Genomic DNA, 26,654 nt, shown 5'->3' on the forward strand with positions numbered 1-26,654 from the left:
CTTGAGGATATGGCAAGCTATTTTGGTTATGTTAAAATATCTAACTATACTAGTGATACAGTTAGTATCACTGAAGTAAAGCTGCTTTTTTTTTTTTTTTAGGTAAAATTTAACCCATTGTAAAAACACTTCTCAAGGTGATTAAGGACTACTGTTGGCGGATTCATATGTCTTTGAATAAAGTGTATTGAGAAAGCTATTAAAGAATGTTTTAATACTGAGAATGTTTCATAGTAAGGGAAATGTAATGACCCAGGATGTGTAGGAGTAGAAAAGAAATCATGAACATGAAAACAGCGTCTGTGAAAGGGTGTGCACCTTAATGGAATGGGTTTGAGCGCTGTTGTCAGAGCGAGGTGTGTTCCGATCCCAGTCTAGTCACTTTTGATCAGTTACAGCGTCCTCTGGTTAGTATGCCAACCATTCCAAGATCTGGCGTCCTCGTTTCTTAATTTGGGGTAATAATATTTCCTACCTTTTACTTGTGGATTTGACACGTGGCTAGTCTTGAATCATTCAATGAATGCTAGACTTTAAATCTATGATTGACAATGAAAAGATAAGAAACTTGGTTTCTTAGATATTCTATGCTGTACATTGCTGAAATATAAAACATTTAGTATTTAAATATTATACTGTTCAAACCAGTACCATTTCTAGAGCTGACTAATGGTTGAGAAATGCCTATACCAGAAGCATAGCTGGTTCTAAAAGGCTGAAGTCCTCCCTTCAAAGATGACTGATGCTTTTTGGTCCCAGAAAATCAGAAATTAACACAAAATCCCAATAGCTTCCTGTTGTTTCTGGCAGAGCCAGTTTACTAGTGTCTTGCTGTTCCTGGGAGGCCTGGGCAGCGGAGTACAAAGATGCTCTGTGTTCTTGGATAAAGAATCCTGTTGGGCTGCTTCCTCAATCAGGTTTTATGATTCTGTTGAAAAAAAGTTACTTTTACTTTCACAATGAATCCTCCTTTCTCATCTATACCAAGGGGAGACCAAGGATTCATTTACAAGCCTTTCTTTTATTTGCTTTTAGGTTCTTTCAAGAGCATTCAATTGCTTTTTTATAGTCATTCTTGGTGCACTGGTATGTAAGCTTCATCTCATGACAAACATTACTGCTCTTCTTTTAATACTGATGCAGTGGTATTAATTATTTAATTGGTGTTATTAATCTGTATTCCATGTCATGAACTCCCAATACAGAAACATAAGAAAAAAAAAAGAATCCCAATTGTTTCAATTGCTGTTTGAAACACATGAATACCCACCTCCGCTGAGTTGCCTAACATACAGCTATTTGTTTTTCGTTTTCTTTTAAACACATAGCATTTGTGAAGGGGAGAATGTTAAAGTTACAATGCCATTTGAACCTTGCTTCTCTGAGTGAGCTACAGCAGTTGACTATATGAGGGTAGATCTCTTAAAGCCGAAGGAAGGCAGTGAATAAGATCAGAGAAGCACAATGTTATTTAATCCAGGCTTCATTTGGAACGATCGGTAGAGAAATATAAATTAATCATGCTAATAAGTATAGGAGTCAAATAATGCCATTCAGAATGAGATGATTGGTATTTATTTGCATACACCAAATAACTTGAAGTCACTTTAAAATACTTCATAAATAAAAAATTAAGGTGTCATTATCCTTAGAAAGATATATATTCATATTAGAAATACAAAATAAATACAAAATACAAATTTGGGATATCATCAACTGTAAGGTCTATAAGAGAGGTTTGGATATATAATAAAGAGCAGCAGAAGGAAAGAGTTAAAATAATATAAACAAAATGTACCAGGGAAGCTCTGAAGTAACTCTCCCATTATTCTCAGTATAGACTAGAATTTCATTATTTTTCTAATTTTGGGACACGTAACTAAAGCAGGAAAGGGAGAGTTTAAAAATTAATCAGAGAAAAACCATAAAGATTAAACCAGACCAAGTATAAAATCTTGAAACGAATCAAGGTTTTAAGTAGGACAACATTGATGAAGGGACCACTACATTTTTTAATAGAAAAATGTTGTTCAAAGATGGTACTTAAAGGTTCTGAATGCCTATTAATAATGGAGTGAGGGGAATGGGATCTAAATAAAAGTGTGTGTGTTTACTGCATTCAATTAGAAATAAAAATATTAAACAGAAGGGTATAAAATATGTACACACTCATTTATCACTCTAGGACTTCAGGGGTACCTGTCTAAGGAACAAGAATTACAGATGAGAATTAATTTAGAAATGACAAAAAAAAACAACAACAGTAACAAAATTTAGGTATAATTTTAATGCCAGCTCATCAGTGCCAACTGAAAGGACACTTCAGCTAATATTCTCTTTTTTTCTCGAATTGTCTTTAGACCTGTGTAACAGAAAAGACTGCAGGATCAAGGCCATGTGTGGCATGGTCAAGGGGATGTTTAGGTACATTTCTAGAAAGCATCATGCCATCCATATTTCTGTTCCATCGTTTGTCGTATATGGGTGTGGGAGAGGTCCTCTAAGTGTTAAATGCCATCAAAAAGGTCTCCTTCAAGTTGGTAGGACGGCATCGCTTTAATGCAGCATAGGATGAATAGTACAGGCACAGAGAAGGGCAGAGAGAGGCAGATCGGAGAGAGGCAAACCAGGACGGCCATCCATGGCTTAGTAAACCGTGAGCGTCAATCATCAGCATTAAACAGGGTGTCATCGGTGGAGGGAAGCACAGTACCCTCAGAAGCACCATAATAAAAATCTAGTACTTTAAACGCTGAGAAGTTACAGGTGTGGTCGCTCCAAACAATGAGCACTTAGACCTCAAATTCCAGGAAGTAGGGACCAGCTCAAATGACTAGGACAATCCTGGATGAACGCTCAGCAAAGCCATAGGACAAAGCCCATTGCTGTAGGCACCCTCACGAGTACTTCCACAAATGCCTTAATAAGGAGAAACTTGTAGTTGCCTTCAGAACCTTCCTGAAAAATTTAAATCAGCAGCAAGTGAACTATAATAGAATGACTACTCATTTTGGGGTAATTACACAGTGCTGCTACTTTGGATACCTTAGGTCAGGTTAGCTTGATGATGTCCCTGGAGAACGATTATGATCCTTTTTTCGTATCAGACAAGTCTGGAGCTCAGAGAATAAGCAGCAGAGATATGATCAGAACCCAACATGAATGGGTCCCAGGGACCCTTTCGGAAGGGCGCCGTAATATTTCTGTGAATTTGTAGTGTAGACTGCATTGTTCTCAACTTCCGTATAAAGTCCCTAGTTAAATAAAACCTCCAGGTATTATTACTACCCCAAAATTATTTAAACAGAGTGGTTGCTACATGATAAAAGTCAAGATTATTGTACCTAAGGGAGCAAAACCAAGTAAACAGTTATGGAAGACTGACTTAATTCACTTCTAATTTTAACGTCACACATTACACTCAGCAATATATCTCTCACCTCTAAAGACATTTTAGGAAGAGTTGTAGAAATACAAAGCATATTCTTTCAGAATTACTAGATGATTTAGGTTTTATTCTATTATTTTACCAGTATCTAATCCTGTAGCTTCCACAAATCACCTTCCTATTTTCTGCTTATCTGCATCTTTAAAATGAGACAGTAACACCTCTTTCACAAAGTTACCGAAAAGATTAAAGACACGGGTGTTTGTGAAAACACTTTACAAGCTAACAATGTATAAATCTAGTATAAATCTAGCTTAGTATAAATCCAGTATAAATCTAGCTTATCCTCATAAAACACGTGACTGATTTCTACGTAGTGAATTTTCTGTGTATGGTTCACTCCAGCCTGAGACTCACCGAAAACCTTTAATTTAGATCAGAACTTCAACATGATGCTGTCAGACTATATATTCACAGTGAGGCCACACGGAGATGGTAATTAACAAGAGTCGATTCAAACTTCCTGTCTTACCTGCTGTTGTTATCTTACCAAAGAGAGCCAGCCCACACTGAAAACAGAGCATCTCCCAGTAGCAGGAGGCAAAGCAGGGAAAGAAACAATTAAGCCTAATTGACTCAGCAGGTGGATAAAACCAGAAAACTGGGTCTCGTAAATGAGAGAGTGCCCTCAGTAGTTAAGATGACTGTTTTTGGTCTGGGGAAGGATGAAAAGGGTGGAATGAGGTGGAGAGTATTTCCCAAAGATCACTGTCCAATAGGTTACAGTGACTGGGGAAAGATGTACAAGTAAAAGCCTATTATACTAAAATCAGAATTAGAAATACAACAAATGTCCAGATTCGTTTCCCTTATAGGTTATTACAAAATGTTGAGTATAGTTCCCTGTGCTATACAGTAGGTCCTTGTTGGTTATCTGTTTTTTTATTTTTATTTTATTTTGGAGTATAGTTGATTTTACAATGTTGTGTTAGTTTCAGGTGTACAGCAAAGTGATTTAGTTACAAATATACATATATCTATTCTTTTTCAGATTCTTTTCCCATATGGGTTATTACGGAATATTGAGTAGAGTTCCCTGTGCTATACAGTATACAGTAGGTCCCTGTTGATTATCTATTTTATATATATAGTAGTGTGTATATGTTAGTCCCAAACTCCAAATATATATAGACCTGAATCACTTTGCTGTATACCTGAAACTAACACAACATTGTAAAGCAACGATAGTTCAATAAAAAAGAAATGCCTGGTAAATTAAAAAAAAAAAAACAAAAAAATCCCCCATATGTCCAAAAAAGTGTATTCTTGAAACATAATACATCTTTAAAAAATGATAAACATAGGTGGTTTTCTTTTTCACCATCTAATCCTAAACACGCAGCAAGCACGTACCCTAAATCAGATTGTTTCTAGAGGACTGGCTTCTAAAACATTCTCTCTGTGTGCTTAGTACCTGTGACACACACACGCATACACATAAAAGGGAGTCAAAGAGGAAAAGTAAATGGGAAAGCATGTGGTCTTCTAGGCTTCAGATCTATGAGTCTCAAGGAAGGGCAAGTGTGAGTTTAGTTCTGACACATTCCACAGTTTCTCTAAACCTCAAAGTGTCCATGTCACTGCAAAGGGCTCCCCTCTATAATACAGGAGCCATAGGAACATGGGGAAACATTAGAGTTAAGCCTTTGGCTTCACAATGGCAAATGCTAATTTACCACTGTTCTGGGTGGCAGTGCCAAAGCTCAAATCTATCAGCTATATTGGTAATATTTTAAAAATCAGTGTTCTGTGAATATAAATGCAAAAAATTATATATATATGTATACATATTATCAAGGTAAGAATAAACATAAATATGGACTAAACATATAATATATTTTTATTATTATGAAATTACCATCACATTATTGAAATTACTTATGAGAATTAATATTCTCATACGCTATCATTAATGAATAATCTAGATCAGGGTTTGGCAAACTACGGCACACAGGTTGGTAGTCTGTTTTTGCAAATAAAAAGCCCACAGGCATCTTGAAAATACTGTATGGGGCCTCTGATTCTTTCATTCTTTTGATTCTGTTTCCATAAATGTCGATTCTGCTTTCTCCTAATCCCTTTCAATAAATTCATATTGGAGTTCTATTAGCCCCTTGAAGCACTTAAAATTTCTCCAGGATTCCTAATGTATTTTCTATGTCCTATGAGATCATGCATGCAAAGGACTTAGCACAGAAACTGGCACAGGGCAAGCATACAGCAAATCATACTTTTCACATATCAATAATGCTTTCTGCAAGGGAGGCCATCATGGAAATTCCCTGGGTGGAAGATTATGTGTGGGTACTTCCGTTACTGCCACTGACTACTACCCTTGACAGTAATGATCTACACCTCTATCCAGTAAACCTGGAGTGACTCAGAAGAGCTTTCTATCTGACTCTACCAATTTTACAATATTACTCTTTGAAATTAAAAGCTCTCATTGTGATTTTCCTAAACACTGGGCTCTTTACTCAGGCTTCTTCTGCTACAGAGGAGGTATAATGATCAACATTCAGACACTATTTACTTTTAGGGACTACTATAAAATGGAATTGTTTATGGGAAAAGAATAGATGATTCATTTTTACAAGATTTGGAAGAGACACACTTTTTGGTGAGTTTTTAAACAACTATAATACTATATTACACTACATTTTAATGTTTAGAATACATTGATATATGGGTATATAATGGTATAGATAAATGATAACCATTATTATTAGTTATTTTTTGACTATTATCTGATGAATTGACATCAACACATACAAATAAAGTCACTGTCAGAGGTATGATGCTCATTTCAAAGCTGCTTTAATTCTTTAAAATGTCAGAACCCTTCTTTAGGAAGTAATTGAAGTCCTGTGCTTAATCTAATTCCCAGTGGTCGCAAATGTATTGCTAATTGGTCTGGTTAATATTTTTATTTGAAAGTAGTCCAGCCTCATACTGAATCTGACATTACTTTTGCATCCCTTATATTTTTACAGTATTTTAGGGTTGACCAATATTTTCACATATATATCATTTTTATTTTTTAAAAAGTCAAAATGCAACTAACTCAAATCGGCTCACAGGATACTTTTTATGGAAGGATTCATATGCCTTGGAAGCATGTATTGCCCAAGAAGCATTACCAGTCTGGAGGACAAAACTCGCCAGGATATATATTTAACGAAGCTCATTCATTTATTTTTTTTTTTTTAATTTTTTTTTTTTGCGGTACGCGGGCCTCTCACTGCTGTGGCCTCTCCCGTTGCGGAACACAGGCTCCAGACGTGCAGGCTCAGCAGCCATGGCTCACGGGCCCAGCCGCTCCGCGGCATGTGGGATCTTCCCGGACCGGGGCACAAACCCGCGTCCCCTGCGGCAGGCGGACTCTCAACCACTGCGCCACCAGGGAAGCCCTCATTCATTTACTTGTCCTTGTTTCCTTATGCACAGTCCTAAACCTAATACAGTTACAGAGAGGGGACATTATGCAAAGGTTATAAATGTCAAGAACAAAACGGATACCACGTTTAGTTCAAAGAAACACAGGCACATCAGCTGCGTGCCCCCAGCCGTATTTTCAGGCTTCTCTGGCAAGCTGGGTTGAGCATTTTTATAAATAGTCTCCACTGCAACATTTCATCACTGAGAAAATCCAGATGTGAATGCATAAAACCAAAGGAAAGTGTAAATAAGAAATAAATCCCGTTAATTGAGGCTTGCTGATGCCAGAGCCCTTTCAGCAGCAAAGACCCTGGGGGTTTCCATGGCACAGAAGCCAATGGGTCTGCATCTTTAGCTTCCAAAGAGCACAGGAAGATTGTTCCCCTGGCTCATCCCTCCAGGCCATTGTTTTTCCTTTTCCTTTTTGTTCAATAAGAAAAGAAATATACCTTACTTGCTCCAACCAGTTGTTAAGTAAGTTCTTGCCTTTTAAGCAAACTGTCCTTTTCTCTTCCCTACCAGCAACAAGGGATGCAAAGCCCGATTTCAACCACCATGGAGCCCTTAAGAATGTCTGCTGAATACATACACTTGTGCGTTGCATTTTGTAAACATTTACTCTGGTCACAGACTCGTAGCGTAACTGACCAGACAGTTAGCATCTTTAACAATCTAGTGGGTTTACGATAGGGAATCACCTCTGAAAAACCAACAACAGATCCATCTTGACGACCACCCTGAGGATAAGCAGACATGTGCATGCTTTGAGCTCCATCCTCTGTGTCCCGCCTCTGGTGATATGAAGGGACTTTGCCCCTACTACATTATCTGTAACTAATTACAACCTCAAAGAGGAGAAATGCAAATATCATGAGCCTGATACTCTGGAACTCAAAGTGCTTCATTCTGCTCTATTGTTTTTGTTCACAGCTCTTTTAACTGGCGAAAGGGGAGAGGAATTCTGCCTTTGATCTGTCATGGCCGAGACCTTGTCTAATTAGTGTGCAAAAGCGCAAGTCGTTGTAAGACTTAAGTTATGGCTTGTTCTTGTCATTACCCCTCACTCAAAGGATTCATATCTTACCCTAAATAGGGTAACTACACCTGCAGAGAGATTTTCCTGCTGCTACATCTGATTCCCCTCTGCTGTGCTCCACCCTTTCCTTAAGAATGATCTTATCTCTGAGTCATGCTTCTGCCTCCGGAGACGGGGGCTGCAATTGCCCAAAATCCCACAATCGTGGCTGTGGTTTTTGCCCAATCCAGTGAATATGGCTCCCAAGTAAGGAAAGTAGCCTGAAAGGTGATACTTTGTGAGGTACAATGGCCAAGCAGGAAAAGGTAATTTCCTCCTATGTAGACTAGCATCGTGAAAACAATATCTGCCCCCCCTCAAAAATGTCTGTGTTCACACTTGATTTGCAATCATTTAGGATACTTGGGTCCCTTTCTAGATCCTTGTTTTCTCTGTAGTCATTTACCTTTTTACTTTGTTCCATCCAAGAGAGCTTACTGCAGGGTTTATAGAGAAACCTTTTTATAGAGAAACTATCACCTTAATTCATGTTTAGCATCAAGGCAACAATAGGATCCCAGAAGCCGTCTTTTAGAAACAGATCACGCGAAGAAGAGAATTAGCAATAATAAGGCCAGAAGGGCAGGGGAAAACTCAGTTTGGGTGGTCAAATAGATCTTATTTAAAATTGAGGCTTTTTTGTTTATTCATTTGTGGCCCTGTACTTAATCAAATGTCCTCAATTCATTCAACTGTGAAATGATATTATTCTTAAAGCAGTACTGTGATAGAGTGTATATGCAAATTTCTTGGCATATTATAAATGCTGACTATTGAATAACCATTATTCATTGCAGTAATTAATATTTGTAGAATAATTAGCATGCATTATCCTCATATAGACCAGAAAAGCATGTTTCACAACTATGATTCCCATATTATAGTTAACATATTGAGGGTCAGGAATATTGGGTGACTGCCAGCAGGTGTCCAGCTAGTAAATGGAAACCAGAACTTAAAACAAGCTCTTCAGCCACTTGGGAAGACAGTTGGGCACCTTCTTACAAAATCAAACATACAGCTGCTGCGACCCATCCACAGTTTCACCTTGTGTGGTTTCGGTTACCTGTGGTAAACCACAGTCTGAAAGTACTAAATGAAAGATTCCAGAAATAAACAACTCCTAAATTGCAAACTGTGCACCATTCTGAGTAGTGTGATGGAATCTCTCACCATCCTGCTCCTTCCTGCCCAGAATCCCCACCCACCTCCATCATCCACTCCTGGCGTCCAACCATCAACATCATCCAGGATCACCCAGAGCAGGTGATCCTCCTAACCTACCGTCAGAAGGTCAGCAGTAACCTAACACTGCATCCCAAGGCCTCTGACATTCTCCTCACTGCATCTCAGCACGTAGGCGTTTTATCATCTCACATCATCACAAGAAGGGTGAGCAGAGTACAACAGTACATTTTGAGAGAGAGTGGCCACATTCACATAACTTGGATTTCAGCATATTACTATAATTGTTCTATTTTATTATTAATGATTGTTATTAATCTCCTACTGTACCTAATTTATAAATTAAACTTATCATCAGTAGGCATGTAGAGGAAAAAAAATAGTATATGTAGGGTTTGGTACTAACCATGGTTTCAGGCATCTACTGGGGGCCTTAGAACAGACCCCCACAGATAAGGAGGAACAACTGGACTCTTACAATATGATCAGTGATCACGCTCCTTGGTATTTACCCAAAGGAGTTGAAAACATGTCCACACAAAAACTCGCACACTGATGTTTACAGCAGCTATAGTCCTAATAATTGCTGAAACTTGGTAGCAACGAGATATCCTTCAGTGGGTGAATGCATGAATAAACTGTTGTTCATACAGACACTGGAATTCATTTAGTGTTAAAAAAATAAATGAGCTATGAAGCCATGAAAAGACATGAGGGAGCCTTAAATGTGTATGACTAAGTAAAGGGTCCAATCTTAAAACCCTACTTACTGTGTGATACCAACTCTATGACATTCTGGGAAAGGCAAAGCTATGCAGACGGTAAAAGGATCAGTGGTTGCCAGGGCTTAGGGAGGAGGAATGAACAGACGGAGCATAGGGCGTTTTTAGGGCAGTGAAACTACTCTGCATGATACCGCAATGGTAGAAGCACATCATTATGCATTTGTCCAAACTCATAGAACGGACGACACCAGGAGTGAACCCTAATGTAAACCCTGGGCGATGGTGACCTGTCACCATAAGTTCATCAGTTGCGACAAAGGTACCATCTGGTGTGGGATGTTGATAATGGCGGAGGACTTTGCGTATGTTGGGGTAAGGCATATATGGGAAATCTCTGTACCTTCCTCTCCACTTTTCTGAACTTAAAACCGTTCTAAACATTACGTTTTAATTAAAAAAATAGAAAACAACAACAACTGTAGGGGAGCAATACCTGCCACTCCAAAATGTGTCTCTTTGGTGTGAGGAGAACTTAGGGTGATTATTTTTAAGGAAGAGAAGACTCAGAAAGTCTTTCTATTTAACTCCCCCTTAACTGCCTGAAGGAATTTAGATAAAGGGCCTGTTCCAGGAATAGCGCCATCGTCAGAGGTGTCTGCTAAGCACATGGGCTATGTGTGGCAGGGCCTAGAGATCAGAGTCCACTGTCTGCCACGGTCTCTGCCTGGCCGAGCTGACACTTGTTTACCAAACCTTGGCTTTCATCTCCATGTGCATCGCCTCTCCCCGCTTTGAAGTCCCCAACCAGTACCCTCGACATCCTCTTTTGTCTTTAGCTGAAGATCGCACTTAAGCTCAGGGCTTCATCCATTTTGGTGAGTGACTCAGTTTTCCTGGGTCTCTCCCATGTATACGTGTTATTAAGCTTTTGTTGATCTTCTTCTGTTAATCTGTCTCATGTCAATTTAATTCTTAGACCAGCCACACGAACCTAGAAAGTTAGAGGAAAATGTCTTCCTTCCTGACACAATAAACAAGAAAACATACAAACAACAACAAAATAAACTCTGACTTCGTGATGCCAGAGTTTCTTCACCTGTTCGTGCTGCCTTTCTCAGGCCACATTTAAAGTCCACAAAACGCCAATTATCGCAAATCCCAGCAGCACAGACAACCAGGCCACACTCTTCAGAAAGACATCGTATAAAATCCTGAACATGTTCATTGCGTATAAAATCCTGAACATTTTTAGTCTAAAGAAATCTCATCTGAGGATTTGAATTGTAGATTTTTGTCTGTCTATAATTAAACCATAAGTATATTCAAAGACGTTAGTTTTGCAGTACTTAGCTTAGAAACACCTACATGTCATTTCCTCTGCAGATATTGAAAATAAACTCTGCCTCTATAGCTATTTTTTACTGTATATTTTTGTACAGTGTAGCTCTTCTGTGACTCATACTTTTGCAAATGACCATTTCATCTTTCTCTCCTTAATCTGAAACAACAAAAAAGTGAAAGTGCAGAGAATCTGGCTACATCATTTTCTAGATAATATTAATTATCAAGATTCCCAGTTATAAGCATTTTCACAAAGTCCACCAAATTGAATTTAGAAAGCAGTTAAACTCCTTTTTCAACAAATACATTCACCCTAGAAAGTTTTATGACAGGCACGCTTTGATTTTGGAGGGAAGAAAAAAGTGTTGTGTTTGGATTCTTACTAACAAAAGAATTCTTAAAAAAAAAAACAAAAAAACTCAAAAATTTTTTTTTTTTCTTGGCCAAGGACAACTTCAGATTAGGAGGGACTGACCTAAGACTGAGATGCATACAGTGCTGCTATCTGGGAATCAGAGCATTAACTCCAATGATAAAGTCCGGCCTCTTCTAAAAAGGTACATAAATGTATATTAAGTCAATAAAATGCATAGCTTTTCGTTCACAGAGGTAACACGTCATTAGTAATCAGCAAATCTATCTCCCGCACTGGAATTTTACAGATAATCAAGATATACTCAGCACTGCCTTCAGAATAAGAAGAACCACACACCAGGATGCCTGCTTACAGAAGAGGAACCCAAAACGAGTACAGGAAGTAAAGGACTCCGAGACACACAGGGGTGAGGGTGTCCCCCCAACCAAGCCAGACTGTCCCCGAGGCCACCACCTAGGTGCTGAGAAGGACTGCATGGGGGCTGTCGGAGCTGGAACTACATTCAGATGTTGGGATCTCACTTGGGCGAGGCTCTGGTGACCTGCCTGCTTGTCAGAACAATGTACCGGGGATTAAACCATTGGTGCGGTCATCAGGTAATACTACGACTTTAACAATAATAATAACCCTTAAGCACATTGCACTGCTATTCCTGGCCCCCTACGTAGACCCAGCTACTGGCTGCCCCACTTCATGGACTGCTAGTTTCACATTCTTGAAGCTCCCTTCATTTGTCTACACTGCAGGAAGCTCTGGTCATTACCAACCACAGCCAGTCCGAAGCCTACACTCGTGAAAGTGTCAAATACCAAGGCTCCAAACGGTAGTGGGAGCGCAAGCCAGGCCTCCCCTGGCTGCACCCTGGTGGGGTCTTATGTGGAGACGCAGAGGAAAGGATTGGCCTTGGGACCGTCCAATCCAAGGAGGATGTTCCCGTATCAGTGAAATCACACCTCCAAAGCCAACACTTTATGTCTGTTTTGTGACACATTTCCGTACGTTCAACTAGACTGAAAATCAGAGTTGCCCAACCCAAAGTAAAAGACAATCTTAAAAGTCCTGACATGTCAAAAGAGGTTGGCTGGTGCCAAATGAGTGTGGTTAGTGAACAAGATGGTTATAGGCAGGTGCACATGACAATGGGTAGGTTTTTCCATGAGTTCTGAGGGAGTGTCCTAGGGCTGGTCTTCTATATTTTTTTAATTAGCATGAGAAGCTCTTATTCAACTTTATATCAACTCAGAAAACCTGGTTCCAGAATTTCCTCCCTGCTGTGGTATAATCTTTTGGGTAAATCCCACCCAACGACCTAAAGCCAGTCTACAGCAACTAGAAAAATGATCTTCTGGCATTCCAATGTGACATGTGGACCTTTTAATCTTTTGCATTCTCTAAGGGGCAATTCCTTTTCCTTTATAAGTATTTTATTTTCCCTTACCCTTTTTTTCTACACTGGATTTCAATGTCCGTCATGCCTCTATTATAAAAGAGGGGCCAATGTTTTTGTATACTTGAAGTGCCTAGTAGAACAGAATGATGGGCAGTGGCTTTTCATATTAATATTAGATTTAAATGAAGACCTACCTGGAAAGATCTTAACCATACTGCTCTCTCTTCAGATAACATGAAAAGAAGAATCTAGGGTGAGTGCACTGCCTTGAGAGCGAGGCTAGAAAGATAGAATGCCATTAAAACTAAAATTATTAAGGCCCTTCTCCGGCCCTTGTTCGGATCTCATACTGACAGCATTGGAAATTTATGTTTGTAAAGATGACTAAATTAGGCTCATAGTGGTAAAATATTCAACACTGAAATGGAAGTCCTCAAATTTTTAGCTGATATTGGAAATTCTGAAATCAATTCTGGGCACAGAATTAGTAGGAGAGGATATTTATACAGCCACAAGTCAAGAAACGGATCTCAGGCGGTCATCTGTGCCTTCCATCTTCCTCCAGGAGGTTTTCAAGCCCCATGGAAAGGAGAGGAACATGTTTCTGTAGCGTGTTCCACGTTGGACGTGGTCTGCTGATGGCCTGCCCCTGCGGCTGCTCAGTGAAGGTGACACCACGTCAAGATGGTTGGTGGGGATGAGTCATGAGAGGGTAAGCCCTGGCACAGACAGCTTCTCTAACTGGATGCACTGGGTCCCTTACTGCGAAATGAAGCATGGGTGGAAATCTCTGTGCTTAGTCTGATGGTAATTATGTAATTTACCTGGAGCATAAAAGGAGCAGGGGATGAGGGGGTGATGCAGGTCCGAAGGGAGGGCACCAACAGCTCTTGGGTACCACAAGGTCCCTACACTGTGTCAGGTGCATTGCTATTACCTGTAGCACTCTTGTAAGCTTCGGAGCTGGAGACCAGGAGAGATTTAGGGCGTTGATTACCCTGAATATTGCCAGAAAGCTGGGCTGCCCGAGGTACTGAATTATCCCTGTCTCTCCCCTCAGCCCTGTGCTTCTAGGAAAGTCTTCTAGGTCCACAGAGTCCCGGCTTAGGTTCAGCTCACGCCCCTGTGACTAGTTCAGATGGAAGCCCTGGTCCTAGATTTGCCTTTCAGAGGCAAACAGAAATTGACACAACAAATAAAGGAAAAATGAAGCACATTCTTAGTACTAGTTCATTGTACACAATTACAGCCTTTTCATTCTCACAGAAATTCTATGAGATGGAAGTTATTACCCTGATTTCACACATGGGGACATGGGCACCTGAACACGGTCAGGGAGCTTGTATGGGATCGTGATACAGAAAGGCTGGGGTTTAAACCCCAAGAGTGACAACACCCAAGATCAGACTTCCCCAGCCACACCCCTAAATTAAAGTGTTCGAAAGGAATGCCACATTATAGGAAGTTTAATGCATCTGGTCCAGCAGCTAGAGGGGGCATCTGAGAATGAGAACTGCCAGCATTTTTCTACGCACAGAATTTACAAATATCAACAAGATCGCCATTGTGCAGAGAGAAGTGTGAGATGAGAGAAAAATAAACAGTCCGTTTGCTTCTGAAAATGGATTTTAACAGCAGCTCACAAGCCCAGACAACTCATCCCTCCAACCACCTTTGCTTTTGAGTAAGACCTTTATTTCACCAATTCACTAGGAGTTTAAAAATATCCATCAGGATTTACCCTTCTCTTTGTTCTAGAAAGCAAACACCCCTAGAATCCTGTTCATTTCAAAAATATATGAATTTGGCTAAACAATTTTAGATTAGAGTGGTGGGTTCAAAAGAGGCATTTGCTAATTCATAAACAGCCACTTCTGACGCCCGAGGCAGCCATGACGCTCCCTACTGATTTTCTGTTTTACGCCACAGACACCTCATTTTATTTTATTGGCAATGAGATGGAAATTGGTGGTTGGTAATATTTTTGCTTTTAGACAAGATACTTATATTTACAGACCATTTAAAAGACAGCGGTTTGTAGCAGTTGAGACGTCAACGTTATGATGATGATGTTTGGGCCTCTCTGATCTGACTCTGAATTCAATCTAGAATATGTTCTTTTAAAAAATGCTTCTGTATCTGGTTTTCTTCAAAACATGAGACGATTTTAAAAATAGGATGGCGTGCTTCTTTTTTTTTTTTTCCTTTAAACGTGTTCAATCTTTCCCATTCGGGAAGCATGCGGAGATTTGGCAATGTTTCCTGAAAAACTGAAGTCTACATAATTCATATTACATGAGATAATGACAAGAAAATAGTAAGTCTGCAAATGAAATGGTTGGTGATAGCAGAAAAAAATAGCTTAGACTGTACTCGATTTGAGAGATGCTTTTATCTTAATTCTTTTTAAGGTGATGCCTTTTGTATACTGTTAAAGCCACACACCTGCCTATGGTGATGCCCCACTTGTTTTCCTAATGTTATTAAAATTAAAAAGATGACAATGTTGAAAATTCCATGAAACATTACCATTGACTAAATGGTGTGGTTTAACTAGCAAAAATAATAAAATCTTGCCGTATTCCATCTTCGCATCTACTCATGAAACCTCTGTTGACTTGCTGCAGTATTTTCTAATTTGATGAGACACCGATGTCACCAGAAATAGGAGAACGGACCAAGCAGAACTTGACCGTCCTGGCTCCTATTAAAGTGGTCACCACAGAATGGAGGAGAGAAAGCCAAGGTCTCACCCTAGAGGTTCCTGAGGGCCATAGCGATACTGGACCCCAGCTTCCTCCACTTTAAAGAGGGAAATACCGTGTTTGACTTAAGATGACAGTTGTGTTTGAAATGTCTGTACATTTTGTGAAGTGTACCGAAGAAATTCTCCCTGCCTCTTTCCTGATTTCAGGGCCAGCACTGACCTGGAGTTTCCAAGTGTGGGGATTGGCAGAATCTAACAAGGACAGACTCTGGTTAAGGGTTTACGTATGTAAACTGAGAAGAGAAGGCAGGGAAATGGAAGGGCTGGGGGAGCACCCCTGGGGTCCAGCGGCCTGGATCTGATTCCTTGCTCTGCACATTGTTTATTTAATTTCCTGGCACCTTAGAATCCCCATCTATAGCAAAGGTGACCATAAGAAAACTACCTCACAGGATTCTTCTAAGAATTCATTGAAAAATGAAATAACGTGTAATGTGCTTAGATTAATGCTTGGTACAAAGTGAATGTTCATAAATCTATCAGGTCACTTTTTTTCGCAGATGAAGATGACTTAGTTATGATGGCGTTTTGCCCTGGGCCTTATGATACCCAACATCCACCGCGAAGTGCGTAACCACCGATTAAGCATGAATCTTTGCTCTCTTTCTTTGTAGTTGTCTTGCCTTGGACCCTTTTTACCCATATTCTTAGGTCTGAAGTTGATATTAATGTGTATTTATAGAGCTTACGAAATGACACATTTAAACGCCTGGCAGCTGGTTTCCATTCGAGAGATGCTAATCCCATCTCTCCCAGATGATTCTGATTTATCCAGAATCTACCACAAGGGACTTTACTCACAGCGTAGCTCCCTGAGTTTGGGAAGCAACTATTTTCCTCAGTCCAATAATAGCTTGTTTGTGTTGTACTGCTGAATTCTGGCATACTAGCTGGGTCCCAAAATTGACAACATTCTAAAATTTATTTACTGATGGTCTTGTATAATTTTAGATAAAGATTGCCTGGTAATGCCAAAAACATTATTCATATAGAGCATTATTTTAAAAGTAATTATGCTCACTCTTTAAATCTTAATTTGGAAAGAGGTACCATTTGGGTCCTTGCTATTTTATTTACTGTAAATAAATCTAAATCTAAATATCACAATGCCTTTTAGCATTCCTTTATCTTTCATTCCTGGCCAAGTAGCAAAATGCAACAGTAGCTCTCAGATCTTCTCTGCCAGAGAAAAACGTACCCTAAAGATATACCCTGAAAGTGCTGTCAACCTTCTTTCAGTGTATAACCTGTCAGAGGTCAAGTTATACTGAGGAAGACTCCAGATCATTCTAGGAACAAAAATACCACAGGAATTTTGTGGGAGAACATTAAGATACATTGTATAAAAAAGTCAATACTTGCCTGTGCTTGACCAACCAATACGGCAAGTACACATGGTTCAACTTAGTAAGAATATCCTAGGTTGGGAAGATTTAAGCTTGAATTTTAACAACAGTTTTCAGTTTACTTGTTGCCCCACTGAACTTGAAACATAGGGCATAACAAAGTAAATATCCAAGTGGAAGAGTAATGCCCAATAAATAAAGATATGTGGTATCACTGCATTAAGTAAAACCTGACCTCCAGAAGGACCATCCAGAATATGACTGCAGTATTGCTGTCCCCTGCGAGCCTTCCCTACTTAGCATCACAGTCAGGGCTGTGGCCACCAGCACATACCTGAGTCCTGCCTGAACCGCAGACTCAATGACCTCATCTTCAGCACATAGCCACCACCTTAAAACAAGCAGTGACACTCAATCATGGAGAGAGTCCAGAAGGCGTGGACTTTGGAGGTGACTGGGGAAGAAAGAGAAGGACTCCTATGATAGATAAAGTTCTCTTTTGCTCTGCTTCAAATATCAGTGGTAGGAATGAGAGAGAAAGCAAAGCAACAAGATGCTGTGATCTGGTACATTTCAAGTGAGAGGTTCAGGTCAGTTTCTGAGACCAATATGGTAGGTCATCCAGAATCTAAAGGTAGAGACTTAAGATTTAAATTGGGGGGCTTCCCTGGTGGCGCGGTGGTTGGGAGTCCGCCTGCCGATGTGGGGGACGCGGGTTCGTGCCCCGGTCCGGGAAGATCCCACATGCCGCGGAGCCGCTGGGCCCGTGAGCCATGGCCGCTGGGCCTGCGCGTCCGGAGCTTGTGCTCCGCAACGGGAGGGGCTGCAGCAGTGAGAGGCCCGCGTACCGCAAAAAAAAAAAAAAAAGATTTAAATTGGATTTTAAATGTATTGCCACATACATCTCAAGTATCAGAAAGGAAAATTGGGATCACATCCATGCCCTCAGTCCCATAAGCAGAATGCATACGGGGCATATCGTTCTCCATGAATTGTAATGCCCCAGGGAAGCCGGTTAGGGCTGTAGCTTTCAGCTGGACCCCTGTCCTTACACAGATCCTGCACAGAAAGACAGCAGCTTTGTGCACGTGATACACAATTACCTCTGAAAGATCGAGCTGGGAAGATGGGGCATTTTACTTTTAGATACAATTTGAAACAAGTTTTAAAATCTTAAGTGATCATCCTGAAGCAACCCATGAACATGTTTAGTTAAATGTCAGCAAACTCTTTAGCCCAAAAGGATTCGATTTAATCAATTCTACAAGACATTGACCATAATGCTGTTTGGGTCAAACTGAGATGAGCAATCACTTCTTCACAGTACCTGAAGGAGACCAGTCTCTCCTAACCACACACGCACATGCATGCATGCACTCCAGTTCATCTCTACAACTCATCACTATCATTCTTTGGGGAGGAAGTACTCCCAAAAGACAGGTACGTCTTCCCTAGAGCGACGTTTACCCCGTGCTCCACCACCAACGGGTGAATTTACCAGAAATTGGCAATAAGAAAGTCTCTGCTCACCTGTTTTTATGTGGTTGGAGTTAAGGAGATGCAGATACACAGAGCAGGAGAGTGAAAGAGGGACAGCAGAGAGAGATTAAGAGAGAGCTCACGAGAGAAAGGAAAAAGCACATAGATCTCACAGAGATGAAGGGCCACTGGATGTACAGGCAAAGAAAGGTGGAAGAAAAGAAGGATGCTGAGTGGTGAGCACTTGCCCGGGTTCCTGATGGCCCCCTCTTCCCTGGCTACGGGCCCTCAGGAAGCCTGCCTCATTTGCATGGAGATCTCTTACACCTCTTAGTGTAGAGGTCTACTGTCTTACCTCTTTGCATTTCTTCTTCCTTCTTCCGGGGATGCAGTCCAATGTTCTTTATGGGAATCTGGCCCCAGCATCTCCCGAAGCTCATGTGTTTTGGGTGGGACTCCATCCCTTGTCTGTAAGTGAAGCATGTCACCTTGAACTAACTAAAGACTGAACCAAATTCCCTCCCCATAGTGTTGGGTTCAAGGAAGAACTACCAACCAAATCTGCCAGCTTGTGTAGGAACCACTGGAAAAATACTGTCTCTCTTTTCTGCTAGAAATTAACCTGACGGAATCTAGAACTGGGCCTGTACACCCATTACCAACATAAGGGTTGAACTCATCTACAAAGGGGACCGACACAGAAGAGGTTAGATCAGAAAGGGAAGAGGAGCCAATCCCGCTGTCATCCCAGGAGCCAATGGCTCAAGGAATTCCTGGAGTCCGAGCTTCCCTCATCTCAGTAGTTTCTCGGGCTAAAAAAATTTACTTTGACTTTAATCCAAATTTGGTGGCATTTTCTTTCATGTTGACCTAGAAAAGTCTAATGGATACACCTTCTATCTTTATTTTCTATTATTATTCTTTTACGCTTGCATTCAGCAAGAGTCGACTTATTTTATTTTCAAAGGCGGCTTAACTTAGTTCCTTTCTTGTTCTTTATACAAGTGTGTTTACATAAGGGTTCTTCACACCGTGGGCCTTAAAGGTTATTCATGAACACCATCACACCACGAGATTGGTGACATTCTCAGCCAAAACCGATGGTCCTGGTTTTAATTTTATCTTTCTTTCTGGAGATCTCTTCCTCTGTATTTCCTAACAGAATCCCCTCTCCTCCCTCCCTCCCTTCCTTTCTTCCTTCCTTCCTTTCCCTCCCTCCCTTCCTGCCTTCTTTCCTTTTTTTTCTTTCTCTTTCTCTCTTTTCTTTTCCTTTCTTTCTCTCCTTTCTTTTCTTTCTCTTTCTTCTTTCTCTTGCATAGGTATTTACGAAACTAACACAACTAGCCAGGCACTGAACTAGATATTAAATGTATGATGAGAAAAATAACACATCAAGAAAACATGCAAAAGCCTCTCAACTGCCTGCCGCCCCCATAAATAAAACTCATGGTCCCCAAGAGCTCTCAACTTCTTAAAATTACATCCATAACATACTAGCCCACTTCCAACAAGCAATTCGTATTTTAAAAAAAATTATCACTCAGTTTAACTTTAACAAATGACTGGTCTGCACCTTCCGAGGTTTTCCGTCTTTATTTCATTAATGTGGATTATACCTTAATAGATTCTGATGTTGAATTTTCTTTGCATCTTGGACTGAACCCCAAATGATTATGATGTAATTTAAAAAATATACTATTGGGCTTGATTTGTTAATATTTTAGGACTCTTCCATCTATGTTAATAATTAAGACTGTCTATAATTGTCTATCTCTGTACTTCTCTAGTTTTGTTGTTAAATTGGTTATTAACTTAGCAAAAAAAAGTTATCAGTCAAGTTTACTTCCAGATACGTTTAGTTTTTGCACATTGAGTTCAATGGCGGGACGTCAAATCTATCTGGCTTTGGCCTCATTCACTGTCTGGAATTTTCTCTCCATTCCTAACCGTGCCCTTGTTGCTACATGTGTTGGCACGCCGACTCAGACAGGGCACCACACTTACAGTTGCCAGCCCTGCCACGCAGGGAATGTTGAGTAGAGTCCCTTACCACACTCTTTACACAACTTCCCCCTAATCTTCCGTAATTATATGGAAGGCTCAATTTATAATCAATGGTTCAGAACCACAAGGAACAATTCTGGGAAGTGCCGTCAAGAAGCTGTCTTCAATTACCCAAATGCCCTTTCGTACAGGATGTCCTGTCTCTCAGTGCCTGGCCTTCCAGCAGCATCTGCAATGTTTAAGGAAACCAAGCAGTCCCCAGGCTGAATTTTAATAGCGCTCTCCAGCCAACCTTCACTGTCCACTTGTTTTTTATGTCCTTTGTCAGTACACTGAAGTCCATATAGACCACCCTGTGATTAAAAAGGGATGTGCATTCCTTACAGATATGTACTTTGGCCACTGGATAACTTGGCACATAAACATTCAAATGGAAAATATTATGTAGGTAATAGTATACAAACTTTTCCTGTTATCTTAGAAATACGGCAGCACATAAGAAAACAATGTGCTTACAGCACCAGCTTCTTTAACCTTTAAAGTCCTTGAGCACTGAGTGATGACTAGTCACTAACAATTAAATGCAACACACTAGGCGACAATTGCTAATTCGTATTTCTTCATGTTTGGGGGCCTGACTGAGGCATCTATTTTCCGCTGGGAAAATATATCATGTGAAAATAAGGAGATGCATTTTGCCATGTTCAAATGGCTTCACCATCTCACCTCCTGACACCTTCAATCAAGTCCACACAGAACAGCTGTCGGGGTTTACTGGTGCCTCCGCTTTCTAAGCAATATTTAAATTTTCTGTTTATTTGAGAGCAACCATACACATTTGCTTCCCTGACAAGAATTTCTAGACTAAATGATACAGAGAAACTAATGATCTGTGTGGAACTGAGACCAGCAATTCCAGGCAGGGAGGTGCCCTAGCGCATCCTCCAGTGTTTTCCGGTTACCTGGGTCCTCACACACGCCTGCAGGTACACAGGGTACAATTCATACATCATGCTAAGTACTGCACCGAGCAGGGCGCTCCTCAAATTAAGCACAAATGAGCTATAAATGTAACCCTGAGAAGATGCTCTCCTGTTAAGGTAGACTGAAAATATTGCCACTAAGGGATATATGCAAGGCTTTTGAAAGCAATCACGACCTGATGCTGTGATATTTCTTATAAGTCTCTCCAATTTTTCTTAAAACAAACCAACAACATATATATATATAGTCAAGGCTAGACTTCAGGTATATAAATTAGAACACTCACCAGGAGAGCCACTGAGCCTCCAAAGGTAAGATGTGCTTATTTGATAAGGATGTTCCAGTGTATGGAGAGAGCAACAGCCTCATTTTCTCCGAGGCTCAGAGGGATGGGTGAGCGGGTGACTCAGCAGAGGGCGGGTCAGACAAGCAGCAGAGCAGGGGCTCGAGGTGGCCTCACCAGTGCCCGTGGCGAGACTGAACTTCAGACAGACGTCTCCTGACTCTAGGCCTCTACCCTCACTCCTCCCCTGCTTTCTTTTTTTTTTTAAATAAATTTATTTATTTTTCATTTTTATTTCTGGCTGCGTTGGGTCTTCGTTGCTGTGCGTGGGCTTCCTCTGGTTGCAGCGAGTGGGGGCTGCTCTTCGTTGCGGTGCGCGGGCTTCTCACTGCAGTGGCTTCTCTTGTTGTGGAGCACGGGCTCTAGGCACACAGGCTTCAGTAGTTGTGGCTCGTGGGCTCAGTAGTTGTGGCGCACAGGCTTAGCTGCTCCACGGCATGTGGGATCTTCCCGGACCAGGGCTCGAACCCGCGTCCCCTGCATTGGCAGGTGGATTCTTAACCACTGTGCCACCAGAGAAGCCCCCTCCCCTGATTTTTTGAACAGCATTTACTTTTAAAACTCATTGCAAATTTTTCCCCTGCCTCTTTGAGATGTATCGGGTCTGCCAAAAAGTTCGTTTGGGTTTTTCCGTAAGATGTTCTGGACAAACCCAAACTAACTTTTTGGCCAACCCTGCATGTCAATCTCTTTAAAGAGACTCTTGCCAATTTTACCATGCAGGAGGGTCTTTCTCTAGGACCCTGGAGCTGCCCCTTTGAAATGCCGCTATCAGAGATGACAGCTCCTCTAGCTCCCAGTCTCTACGGAAGGGGAGTCCTTAACCTTGATGGGCACCAATGAGCAAACACAGAAAGTCTAATAGCCAAGGAAAACATCTGCAAACTCAGGAACTATTCAACGTGCTCGGCCCACCCGCTCCTGGTCCCCCAGAGCTTTTCCTTTGTTTCAGGGGAGCTGAGTTCAGCTCTCTCTTCTATTGCAGTCATCCTGAACAAAGTCTGCTCACCTGTTTAACTTGTCCAGTGCATTTTTATTTATTTTATATTTATTTATTTATTTTTGGCTGCCCTGGGTCTTCGTTGCTGCACGCGGGCTTTCTCTAGTTGCGGCGAGCGGGGGCTACCCTTCGTTGCAGTGCGCAGGCTTCTCACTGCAGTGGCTTCTCGTTGCGGAGCACGGGCTCTAGGCGCACGGGCTTCAGTAGTTGTAGTGCGCGGGCTCAGTAGTTGTGGTTCGCGGGCTCTAGAGCGCAGGCTCAGTGGTTGTGGCGCACGGGCTTAGTTGCTCTGCGGCATGTGGGATCTTCCCGGACCAGGGCTCGAACCCATGTCCCCTGAATTGGCAGGTGGATTCTTAACCACTGTGCCACCAGGGAATTCCCACTTTTTTTTTTTTTTTTTTTGATACAAGCCGGGTGGTCAGGTGTCTAGAAGGCTATGGAAATGTGAGGTCTAAGAATGTTGCTGGTTGGGGGCAGGTTAGAGAGGTCCCACCGCCCAACACAAGGATTTTGTGATGCTTTCCTAAGTATTCTACATCTTATCTTCTAAGCCAAGGGCAGGGTTGCCAGGCAAATCTAAAGAGAGAAGTAACAGACTCAGATTACTTTGTTAGAAACAACCCTCTGTCCACGGACACTGGCGTGGAGTGAGGCTGGGACTAGGGCCGAATCCATAGGCCACTGGAGTGGTCAGAAGATGGAATGAGCAAAGCCAGTGGAAAGTGAAGCTCAGGACAGGCGACTTACTGAAATCCACACAATTAGGACAGAACTTCATGAAGGAGATGAAGTTCCATCCTTTCCTTATCAGGCATGTTAAGCTTTAACTTAGTTTAAAACTATCTTTCCAGCTTTCTTGAGATCATTATATTGAGATAATGTTATAATTGAAATATAACACTGTGTAAGCTTAAGGTGTCCAAGGTGACGATTTGATACACACATATATTTGGAGATTATTACCACAGTTAGGTTAGTGAGAACATCCATCACCTCACATAAATACCATTTGCTATGGTGGCTGTAGTTTGAAAGTTATTTCTTTTTTTTTTTTTTTTTTTTTTTTTTTTTTTTTGCGGTATGCGGGCCTCTCACTGTTGTGGCCTCTCCCGTTGCGGAGCACAGGCTCCCGACGCGCAGGCTCAGCGGCCATGGCTCACGGGCCCAGCCGCTCCGCGGCATGTGGGATCTTCCCGGACCGGGACACGAACACGTGTCCCCTGCATCGGCAGGCAGACTCGCAACCACTGCGCCACCAGGGAAGCCCCTGAAAGTTATTTCTTAAAATAACTGTACTACACTTGACTATGAACCAGCCAAGGGTACACCTTCCATAAAGCCAGACACAGTAAATATATCTACAGAACTGAGTTCTGTCTAGAATAGGGGAATCAAAGTGTCACTTCAAAGCCAAAATATAAGTACCATTCCAATGCACTGAGAGAGACAAACAGACTGAAAGATTATAAAAGAACCTATAGATATCACGACATTATTTGCAGATAACAGGACTGCTTCCTTTGAAAATCACTAAGTATAAAAAGATGTCCTTAAAGTGTGAGAGGTACACAATAAATGTATAAAATAAACAGATTTCAGAAACATCAAGAATAATCATCAAAAATGTAAAAATTCCCCTTCATATAACAAGAATTATAAATTACCAAGTGAAAAACCTGTAAAAACATTTACTTATTGCTCTGAAGAAAACCAGATCTGAAACAGGTAGCAAGTCATCCTGGGGTGAATGGAAGGTCTGAGTAAATGAAGATGCAGACATTTTCCCAGATGACGATTTTCCCGAACGAATCTATGAATTCAAAGTCATTCCCATCAAAATCTCAAAGTATGTTTTTAATAACTAAATTTTTTTTTCTAATTTTAAAAGCAGGAATTTTGTAAAAGACATGAGAGACTTTGTGTAAAAGACAAGAGAGACCTTGTATTAAAAGCAACAAAACTGAAAACAGCTTAGGGCTGGTATTTTAACAGACGATTTAGGATCGTCAGGGAGGCAGGTACAGGGTGGAGGGACTCAAATGGACAACAGAGTAAGCGTGTGGAAGTGGATTTTGAATAAAAAATGATTCTAAAGCCTGGCAAAAGTTTTTGGAGAAAAAAAATATACCCATTATCGCATACACCAAAATGATTTCCAGAAACAATCCATTGTTTTAAAGTACTAGAAACTTATATACATTAATATTTATGCAGTACCCTGCTGATAAAGACCTCATTAGCGAAACTTCAAAACTAGAAGCTGGGAGGAAACATATTAATCATTCTGGCTGCCTAAAATTATACATAAGCTCTGTCAATCTCAAATACCATAAATACAGTGCCTAGATGGAGGTGATGCTGAGACAAGGAGACCCAGGAGGCCTCTGTGCTGGAGGTTCTTGCTCTGCTCCCAAATCCACCCTCCTCCCTTCTGCCCCTGCCTCTGCAACTCCACACCCTCTCCTGTCACCTCCCTCCTCTGGTTTCCAGGCGGTTCCCCAAGGAGAGGCAACAAGGCAGGCTGCTGAGGACAGGGGTCAGGTGGGAGGGCATCCCCATGGGGTCTAGACAAATCAATACATACATAAAGAAGATAAACATTGCATTCATAAAATGGCAAGTGATAAAAACGGTGTAACTGAACAATTCATAAAAGGAATGATAAATCGGTTAATAAGTCTATGAAAGATATTCAACTAATTTATAAAGAAATACACATGAAAACAATGAGGTATAATGTTATGCCTGCTAGATTATATAATTTCTTTGAAAGATAATTTCTGAGCACTCACACAGCTATCAGGAAACAGGACTTTATTTTCACTGCTTTGGGGTGAATAAAGCAGTCTAACATTTCTTGAAGAATCTGGCATTATCCATCCAGCGTCTGTACATTTTAACCTGGAAATTCTATTTCTAGGAATATATACAAGTCAAAAAAATGTGACAATACGCAAAAAGAGACTTGGACAAAGATGTTCTTTCCAGCATTACATATACTTAATCCCTGTAGAAAACCACCCAAATAGTCAACAAACTTGGATTGGTAAAAAAATTATACATCCAGTTATAAAAATGGGACACACGCTCTTAAACACACACACACACACGCACACATGCACACACTCCATTAGTGTTTCTAATTTTTCTCTACTATAAAAAAAGGTTTGGAAAAAAATAGGTGAAATAACAGTGGATTTGGATGGCAGAAATTAAGAATATCCTTTTCGTTTGCTATAAAATTACTTTTAATACAGAATGGAAAATTCAACATGAATAACCTCTGTCAGGCCTCACACCAGGACTGGTGGGAGGGGCCGTGGGAGGTGGATACAGGCAGGACTGCTGGGCAAAGGGGAGGGCGTGCCGGGGGCAGAGCAGGCAGTCGGCTGGAAAACCTCAACAGTAGTTCTCAGCACTAACGTTCAGAGTCCACATTTTGAACCAGTCAAATAGAAACCACACCATCTGAAACCTCTTGATTCGGACTTAAAAATCAGCCTCCTTTGCATGTGTGGAGGCAGGAGGTAGAAGGGAAATCGCTCTACTTTTTCTCTGTTTTGTTGTAAACCTAAAACTGCTCTCAAAACAGTCTTTTAATTTTTTTTTTTTTTTTTTGGTTTTTAATCAGCCTCCTTTCCTTAGTTAATGAGAAGCAAAACTGTTCGAGTTCAGTTTTATGTCTCTGATGTCTCAAGTTCACCATCTGACAGACCCTTAAATAAAAAGCAAAAGGAATGAAGCAAAAAA

At 40.9% G+C, this 26,654-nt stretch overlaps 1 protein-coding gene across 5 annotated transcripts in view; it reads right to left on the reverse strand.

Annotated features, from left to right (window-relative positions):
- Positions 1-26,654, reverse strand: part of LOC307179631 (CUB and sushi domain-containing protein 1-like) — a 958,766-nt gene that overhangs the window by 763,445 nt on the left and 168,667 nt on the right. Inside the window, exon 1 of one of the 5 annotated variants that reach the window (XM_079909048.1) lies at positions 18,926-19,039. The exons of the other annotated variants lie outside the window; for them this stretch is intronic. Within the exon in view, the coding sequence (XP_079765174.1) occupies positions 18,926-19,031 (106 nt within the window). The 5' untranslated portion in view covers positions 19,032-19,039. Of the gene's footprint in view, positions 1-18,925; positions 19,040-26,654 lie in introns of those variants that run through there. 5 annotated transcript variants of the gene reach the window in all.

The sequence above is a fragment of the Stenella coeruleoalba genome (assembly GCF_951394435.1).
Source record: "Stenella coeruleoalba genome assembly, chromosome: 21".
Classification (NCBI taxonomy): domain Eukaryota; kingdom Metazoa; phylum Chordata; class Mammalia; order Artiodactyla; family Delphinidae; genus Stenella; species Stenella coeruleoalba.